Source organism: Penaeus vannamei, chromosome 3 (genome assembly GCF_042767895.1).
Source record: "Penaeus vannamei isolate JL-2024 chromosome 3, ASM4276789v1, whole genome shotgun sequence".
NCBI lineage: Eukaryota > Metazoa > Arthropoda > Malacostraca > Decapoda > Penaeidae > Penaeus > Penaeus vannamei.
The window spans coordinates 38,184,021-38,194,020 of record NC_091551.1 but is presented as its reverse complement, the minus strand read 5'-3'; the positions used below and the strand labels follow the sequence as shown (position 1 = coordinate 38,194,020).

Below are 10,000 nucleotides of genomic sequence, written 5' to 3'. Positions count from 1 at the left end.
ACAACGCTCCTAGCAACGGATCGACACCACCACCACCAACAACAACAGAGAAGAAACAACACATTTCGCCCGAGTGCAAAAGGCGATTAAAACCTCGCATAAATTGATCAAACCGCCTCCGCCTCCCAAGATCCCGCACTCCAACGTGGGCGGAAGACGGAAGAGCAGGAGGGAATTTCCACGCCAAGTTCAAGCGAATAAAAATTACATAGTTACGGGATAAAAATAAATATAAACACATGGACAAGTATCCTTGCATATGTAAATAAATATTTTAACTAACAACATGACGATAAATAACAATTCTTGTTTTAGTCCTAAACTATTTTTCTTCCTACGTTATCAAATTAATTATAAGAAAATGAGAAGGAGGAGCGGGAGAGAGATAGTGAAAGAGGAAGAGGGAGATGGAAATAGTGAAAGTGAGAAAGAGAGAAAGAGAAAGGTAGAGAGAGAGAGGGAGGGAGGGGGAGAGAGACGGAGAGAGAGAGGAGAGGAGAGGAGAGGAAAGGAGAGGAAAGGAGAGGAAAGGAGAGGAGAGGAGAGAGGAGAAGAGAGGAGGAGAGAGAGGAGAAGAGAGAAGAAGAAAGGAGAAGAGAGGAGAAGAGAGAGAGGAGAGAAAAGAAGAAACGAGAGAGAAAGAGAGAGAAAACGAGAAGCGCAGGCAAGACCCACACCATCCGCCATCCATCACCCGCGCTCCGAGTCCTCTCCCCTCTTAATTGCCCCTCAACACTCGGATAATCCATCTGCCCGAACGGATAAAAAAGAGCGAAGTAATGAAAAATCCACGACCTCCAGACAAGATGCCAATCCGGATAAGGGAGAAATAGATAATCGGTTCATCACACACACAATGGGCACCGGCGCTAGCGTAAACACCTCTGACGTCACAATCCCTCATAGTAAGTAATGAATGGCTACCGTTAAGACACAGCCTATCGCCCTGCCTATCTCGACGCGGACTAGGCCTAGCCTGGACATCCCGTGGTCAAATGAAGTCGTTTACCACACATCGAATCAATTCAATAGGCCTAGTCTCTCTCTCTCTCTCTCTCTCTCTCTCTCTCTATATATATATATATATATATATATATATATATATATATATATATATATATACATATATATCGACAACTATTCTATCAATACGGAAGTTTGTAGAGAAAACATTAATGAAAAATAGGAAATTAAAGCTAAAAAAGGCAATGCGCGATCCATAACCCTTAAGACAAGGATGTGGAAGAGCGGTTTAACAGGTACTTGTATGGATCAAAACTCTGGTATCAAAGAGCAGGCAGACGTGACCTGGAAGGGAAGGACAGCAGGTGTGACCTCAGGGCGTGACCTCGAGAAGGAAATGCCAGGTCAGTGGTCGCGCCTCCTGAACCGCCTTCCAAGATGCTCACAGGCCTAGGGCGACTTCCTTTCGTTAGGTACAAGATTATTTTTTTAAATAAAAGTTATATTATATTTTGATTTAACCAACAATACATCTAGAGCATACTGACAAAAAAAGGTAAATAGATAGACAGATAGACAGACAGACAAACAGGTACATACATACGTACATACATACATACATACATAGACAGACAGAGCGATTCCATAAGGATAAACAGATGACGATAATCGTTCTGACATGCACCATAAGTAAGACATATATACCAATACACTTCCTTAAGAAAAAAAGTTCTTTTCAAACTTAGCCTGCAATATTTTGAGGGTTTATCCTTGTCGACGTCTCTTAGCTAGCGACAGTGGCTCTCAGCTGCACCTGTTCAGGAAGCAGAGAGGAGAGGAGAGGAGAGGTGGGAGAAGAGGGAGAGGGGGGGGAGGGAGGGAGAGGGGAGGGGAGGGGAGGAGAGAGGAGGAGAGAAGAGGGGCGGAGGGAGGGAAGGGGTAGGGAGGGAAGGGGTGGGGAGGGGAACGGTGGAAGGCAGGAGAGGGGAGGGGAGGGGAGGGGAGGGGGGAGGGGAGAGGGGAGTAAGGAGTGGGAGGAGAGGGGAGGGGGGAGTAGGGAGGGGGAGGGGAATGGTGGAAGGTAGGGAGGGGTGGGATGGGAAGGAGAGAGTGAAGAGAGGGGAGAGTGTCACGAGAGATGCAACTCTGGCACAAGCACTCAGGCACACATCCAATCACACCTTGCCCCTCCCCCTCACTGCCCCCCCACCCCTCCTTCCGCTTGCTGATCTTAGTCCTTGTGCTTTCATTCACGAATCTTTACCCATGCTTCCTCTTCTCCTTTCTCCTTTCATCTTTAATTTTAGTTCCGTTTTACTCACTTTATCTCTATCTCTCTCCCTCGATCTTTCGTGTTTTCGTTCTTTCTTTTTCTTTTTCTTTCTTTCTCTCTCTGAGTGTAACTTGTCGCCTAGCATCAAGAGCAAAAAAACAAAATAAGTGCAGCACGACCTACACCTAGGCAACGTGAGGCTCATGCAAGCACAGCAGATCAGGAACAGCAAAGGAAAGAGAGACGCAAGAGTCAAGACAGAGAATTTGACAACAGCAACGACATTGACAACAGTGACAGCAGCAACGTCAAGGCAACAGTGACAACTATTAAGGTAAGAGGAAAGGCAAGGGCAGGAGCACTGACAACAACAAGCTCCCCAACAGCAGCGGTAAAGACAACAGTGAAAACCAATAAAAGCAAAAAAACATACAAAGGCAAAAACAGCAGCACTGACAATAGCAAACGGCCGAACAGAAGCTACAAAGACAAGTGACAACAGCAACGACAGCTGCAAAGACACGTGACAAAAACAGCAACAACAGCTGTAAAGACACGTGACAACAACAACAACAGCTGCAAACCTACGTGACAGCAGCAACAACTACAGCTGCAAACCCACGTGACAAAAGCAACAACTACAGCTGCAAAGACGCGTGACAACAACAACAACCGCAAACCCACGTGGCAACACCAACAACAGCTGCAAAGACACGTGACAACAACAGCGGCAAAGACAACAGTGACCACTCCAAAGGCAAACAATCCAAAGCAGCGACAGCAGCAGTGACAACGGCAAAGACCACAACAGCAGCAGCAGCAGCAGCAGCTTCTCCCCCTCGTCCTCCCGGCAGGAAATGCCGTGGAGGCCGGGCGGAGCGAGTGTCTGGTCGATCGCAAGGTGCTCGGGATGACTAACCTTTTTAACGAGTTCCTTCGACACGTCTGGTGTGCATATGCATTCCTTTCGCTCGATTTGCCTTCGAGTGAATGGGTTCTTGGCTGAGATTCACTCGGATTTCTTCTTCTTCTGCGTTTACTCTCGCTACTCTTTCTCTATCTACTCTCATTCTCTCTCTTATCATCTCTCTCTCTCTCCCTTCCTCTTACTCCGAGTTCTGTGAAGATTTATATGAGAAAAAAATGCGACGAGGTCCGGCCTTGGCTCAGGAATGCTCGGAATTTCGAAGTTTTCTTCTCCCTTTCCTGAATATGTTTCCTGTTGACGCAAACGTATCGGCGACTGAAAACCAACAGCAGTACCAAATGTGGAGAGAAAACGACTACACTTTCGACCTTCCAGCCCCCCATCTCCCCCCCCCCCGCACCCTCCATGAAAGAACAACCTACATGCATCCTCTTTCAACTTGCCTTTCCAATCCTCAAAAAAAATATTAACAACTACTACTACAATAAACATAAACATTTCCTAACTCATGACTTCAAAATTTCCACCGATAACGATTTCTGCCAACTACTTCCAACACGAGGACGACCTTCAAAATCGAGTCTGGAAGGACGACCTCCTTTGCCCGAGGCGATTCGCGGCGACTGAGTAGGAGGAAGAGGGAGGGGGGAGGGGAGGGGGACTTCGGACAGCCTAAACAATCGACACTTACCCTCCATTAGTAATCAAATTAAATCCCCAAGTACCTAGGCCTAGTTCCCACCCACCAAGAAAAAGAAAAAAAAGCCATATTTCTTAATAGAGACATTTATACAATAAGCCTATACGGCATCACCTACAACCGTCCCTTCCCCTTAAGCTCGACCTCAAAGTAGTAGCAAGCAGGTGCAAGCGCTTTCCTGAAGGCAAGGTCGCTACGACGAAGTAAACACGAGGCACTCGGGAGGCACTCGTCTCCCTCGCGCGCAGACACGTCTCGCACACACGATTGCGCACGTGCATGCAAGGGTATTCATTGCACTGGTTGCTCTGTGCGGGTTTTCTTGGTTCGTCGCCCACTTCTTCTTCTTCTTCTTCTGTCTTGCTCTTCCTTCTCTCTCTCTTGCTCTTCCTCTTCCGTTGCCTACCCACTAGTCCTCTCTCTCGCTTTCCCTCTTCCTCTCTCCCCCTCTCCCTCCTACCAACCCCCTCATACCCACACAGAAACAAATACTCGCTTAGAACTAGCACTGCCACACCTTAGGCACACATACCTCTGTTTATACTCCCACTCCAGGCAAAATAACTCTTGGCTTTAGTGTAGGTAAAACAGGTATTGTGTTATCATTCAATAAATCAAACATGCATTCTCTTGTCGCTTTTAACTATTTTCTCTTTTTTCTTTGGTTATTTTTTCCATATTTTCTTTATATATCCCATATCTAGCGTGGCTTTCTCCCTGTGTCTGTCTGTCTGTCTATGTGTTTATATATTTGTGTGTGTATATATATATATATATATATATATATATATATATATATATATATATATTACACACACGCACACACACGCATATATGTAATTATGTTTATGTATGTATGTGTATGTAATATATATATATATATATATATATATATATATATATATATATATACATATGTATACAGATGCATGTATATTAAATATACATACAGTTTTATATCTTGGCAAGCGTGCAAATACCGAAGGAAGATGAAGCACCACACGATCCCCCCTTCCATCCCCTCCTCCCTCCCCTCTCCTCGGGATCGCCCACCTCAAGGCGACTCGACTCCCCTCTCTTCCCCCCACCCCAACCCCCTACCCTCCTCTACCCACACGCCCCCACGCCCGCCTCTCCCTCACCACTCGCACTTCCGGTCTTTGTGTGAAGTATCTAAGCTGGCTGCTTTTTATCCATTAACGGAGGCAGTTATATCGTCAGCTGAGAGTTTCCCGGCAGATTCGAGATGCTCTGTTTTTCTGTCCGAGGCCGGGAGGCACTTAGCGGAGGAGGAACGCGTCTTGGAAAGTTCGGATTTTTCGCTCGGGATAGCATTACACACGCGCGCGCACACACATACATACATACATACATACATACATACATACATACATACATACATACATACATACATACATACATACATACATACATACATACATACATACATACATACATACATACATACATACATACATACACACATACACACACACGCGCGCGCGCGCGCGCATCTACCTGTATGTCTATCTATCTACCCATCTTTCTATGCGTAACTACCTCGAAAACACACAGACAGATGCAGATAGACAGAAAGACAGATGCATAGCCCAACAAATCAACAGACAGACAGACAGTAGAATTCATCTCAGACTCACTTTACACGTTCCTTATACCCCCCTCCCCCCAAAAAAATAATAATAAATAAATAAATAAACAAATAAAATAGAACAGACACTCAGTCGAATAACCAAAAGGACGATAAAACCATACATCCATATGCCGTACTGTACCCGACAAAATCTGCGGGTTGTCACGGAGTTGTCATGGCAACCCTACGCCCATCCCGGCACCGTAGGGCTTCGCTTTGACACAATAAGTACATACGACTCCATGTTAGGCACAGAAATACGCTGAAAGGTACTGCTGACAAGAAAAAAAATACACACACACTCCCCCCACTCCCACACACACAAAGAGTATCTGCAGGTTATAAAAATATATCAAGAATCCCATTTCAGAGTTGCCTTTCTAATGCGCAGACCGCGATTTATAATCCAATGTGCTACACGAACCCTGGATAACGCCACTGCAGGTATTATTCATATCACAAAGACAGCTCGAGACAAAAAAAAAACAAAAACAAAGGAAGGAAAAGTAAAAACAAACGTACAAAAACAATCTCCTTTCTTTGTTTATTTCGACCTGAATACATAATAACATTTTCAGATATCCAATCCTATATTTATACCTACAATCATATATCCAATCCAATAATTATATCTACATTCATATATCGAATCCTATATTCATATCTAAATGCATATATCCAATCCTGTATCATATCTAAATTCATATATCCAATCCTGTATCATATCTAAATTCATATATCCAATCCTGTATCATATCTAAATTCATATATCCAATCCTGTATCATATCTATACCCATATATCCAATCCTATATCACATCTATACCCATACATCCAATCCTATATCATATCTATACCCATACATCCAATCATATATTCACATCTATATTCATGCATCCAATCATATATTCACATCTATATTCATACACCCATTCCCTATCCCATTACCAATTTGCGCCCTGCAGCCACGGCCGCCACTTCTCAATGGTAACATCAACCCGTCAGACTGGCCACTACCACCCTGGCCATCATCATCAATAACAACGATCAATATACGTGTAGCCAAGTAAGCCCGACGAGGAGCCCTGAGCGGCGCCAGGTTATCCTCAGGGTACGAGAGAACCGGCAGAGGACCTATTGTCACCTGAGGTCCCGAGAAGACGAGGGTGTCAGAAAAAGAGCATTATCGACTGGCGTGTTTCTCTCGCGTTATTTATCATTTTCTCTTTTGTTTTGTTTTCTCTGTTTCTCACCCGTTCTTATTCACTCATTCATTCATTCTCTGTTTCTCTCCCGTTCTTATTCACTCATTCACTCACTCACTCACTCACTCACTCTCTCTCTCTCTCTCTCTCTCTCTCTCAGTTAATTACCTTCTTAGGGTAGTGTCTGGCTGGATGCGGGAAGAGATAACTTATCTTTACATAGATCAGGGGACTCCTACGCCCACGCTATGGAAACTGTACACACAAACACATTTGAAGTAATTGTTGAGGAAACAGAGAAAGGTGGGAGGGAAGTAGAGAGAGCAAGGGAGATAAAGGTTGTGTGAAGATAGACGGGGAGGGAGGGAGGGAGAGATAGAGAGAGAGAGAAAAGGATAAAGAAAGAGAGAATGGGATAGAGATAGAAAAGATATATATATATATATATATATATATATATATACATATATATACATATATATATATATATATATATATATATATATATATGGAGAGAGAGAGAGAGAGAGAGACAGAGACAGAGACAGAGAGAGAGAGAGAGAGAAGGAGAGAGAGAGACAGAGAGAGAGAGAGAGAGAGAGAGAGAGAGAGAGAGATAGATAGATAGATAGATAGATAGATAGATAGATAGATAGATAGATAGATAGACAGATAGATAGATAGATAGATAGATAGATAGATAGATAGATAGATAGATAGAGAGAGAGAGAGAGAGAGAGAGAGAGAGAGAGAGAGAGAGAGGGGGGGGGGGGGATTCGAAACTGAAATTGACTTAAAATACATTCCAATCGTCATTTCCTAACTTTAACCGTCTCTTTTCCATTCCCTAACCTACTAACGATCAAGTGTGACCAGGTGATCTGTACCGACCATAGGCCTATACAATCGCACTGTAATTAGGCTTGGCAGTAGTACGCAAGTCGTTGGCATTTCCTGTAATGTACGATACCGTAAACTTCTAATCCCGATGAGTTTCAGTTCACGCTGTATCTTCGGTATTTGATGACATCGAATTGTCCATTTCTTCAATATTACTCTGCCAAGCTCTGTATATACATTGTGATTTTGAAAACCAAATAACTGTGTTAACCTTCGAAGAAAATTGCATCAATACCACGTAAATAATTTTACTACAATGGCAATGAATTCTCCCAATTCATTTAACCGTGGGATTTAAATTTGCACACTTTTTTGCGAAACCACCAAGGAATCCTGGCACGTGAGTAATATATTATCTTACGTTCTTTATGCACAAACGTCATCTTTCCTTCTGAAGTCATATTGCTTTCACAAAGAAACAAGTAAACTCCCTTAAACAAAATAAAAGAGATGGCGAGGAAATAGGGAATCAAATTTAACCTCTCAAGATCCTTCATCCTACTCAAGAATCCTACAGGTGAAAGAACGTGCATGCTTTCCTTCACCTCTTTTGCCCAAATATCCGTTCTAATACTTACTATTTGGAGTATGCACACTGTCAGGAGGAAACACCTAGCCGAATGCTGTCCACAACCCATCCTGAAGTCGTAATCCGGTGTGAAATAAAAAAAAATCCACGCTCTTTTTACGCTCACTCCATCCGACACAACGCACACACAACCACTCTCACTGACGGTCACTCATCGACTGCCGCGTGACAGTCAGAGCGGCTGTGTTTACTCCTCAGGTAAAGTAGTTCCCAAAGGTGATCAACTTCCAGGGATAGCAAAGTTTCTCGTCTTTTAAACTTTATTGTATTCTTTGTTTATTTTCAACAAGATATTAAATATTTTCATGAGTGTAATAAGACCATGGGATTTATAGTTATAAAGTGAAGAATGTAAAATGTGAGTTTACAAACACTGGGTAAGCGAGTCCATTCACTCCGTTTTCTTTCAAGTCACCTGTCGCGCGCAGTGTTTTCAAGTTTATTTCTTTACCAAATGTTGTGTTGACGACGCCTATAATTTTGATTAAGGTATTCGATAGTCACTTTTGCTATTGATATGCATTTATTGACATTCTTTTCTTTGCGGATATTTAGTTTTACTTTATTATCATTTTCTGCCTGTCAATACGCGTAGTGATACGACTAACCGATATATCAGTGAGATACGACTGTTCCTCGATATATAAACTACGTTTATATAAGTTCAGGTTTTATTAAATAGACAAGAGAAAAACAACAACATACAATCCGCTATTCCTGTAATCAGCAAATATTGACCCACAACCACAGGCCACACGCTGCGTGGTTTACTCACGATCGAAATGTTGGATATCGAATTTCATTTATTTTGCTTTTTCAGGAATGTATGCAGTTGTGATGGAATGTGCATTGTTTATATCAAGTGATATAAAGGATTGTTTTTTTTTTTTTACTTTTTTATAATAGCAGTTTTGTATCCTACAGCATTTCTAATACAAACATACCTATAATTACAAGAAGTAAAACGCTGTAAAAAGTGGAATAGCCAAAGATAATTCTATTAATTCGACTGGATGTATTATATTCCTCACATAAGCATACATTACATATAAGCTTGTCTACACATGATCACATGCATACACACAATCGACCGAAGAAAAACGCACACACTACATCCAATGCAGTATATACGCACCTGTATGCGTATACTCACGTAGACTTATATACCTATGGCTGCCCTTGCAATACTCATTCTTTTGTCCATGATAAGTTTAGAATATCAAAGTACAACGAAAGAATTAATCTTTTACTTTTGCCTCACCGCTATTTCGCCCCGGCAACCGATCAAGAGGACGAAATCGTAGTTTCGTTATATTTTACGTTCTCAGCCAACGCAACACGGGGGCGACCGACGTGTCATCGTTAAGACAGAAATGAGATATTACGAAAAATGCGACATCTTGACCGGATTCCCAAGGATTTCGCGAGCGTTTGCGAAAGGGCATAGGTTTGTATGACGATGTCGCGTTTTTATGAGCAGAGCTGTGTTGGAATATTCTATTAAGGGTCCATTGAAACGACACAGCATACGATTTCCTTCGAATTGGCAGGAAAAAAAGACAAATATAGATTGCAGGGGGAGAGAGATGAGTGTGCTCTACATACACGTATATATATATATATATATATATATATATATATATATATATATATATATATATATATGTGTGTGTGTGTGTGTGTGTGTGTGTGTGTGTGTGTGTGTGTGTGTGTGTGTGTGTGTGTGTGTGTGTGTGTATGTATGTATGTATGTATGTATGTGTGTGTGTGTGCGTGTGTGTGTGTGTGTGTA

General features: G+C 42.4%; 1 protein-coding gene across 1 annotated transcript in view; it reads right to left on the bottom strand.

The window, feature by feature from the left end:
* The window catches only part of LOC113812436 (Sodium/potassium-transporting ATPase subunit beta-1-interacting protein), a 70,687-nt gene extending 62,314 nt beyond the window's left edge, over positions 1-8,373 (bottom strand). The window contains exon 1 of the mRNA XM_070145061.1: positions 8,198-8,373. Coding sequence (XP_070001162.1) covers positions 8,198-8,257 — 60 coding nt within the window. The 5' untranslated portion in view covers positions 8,258-8,373. The remainder of the gene's footprint in view (positions 1-8,197) is intronic.
* Between the last annotated feature and the right edge of the window lie 1,627 nt (positions 8,374-10,000).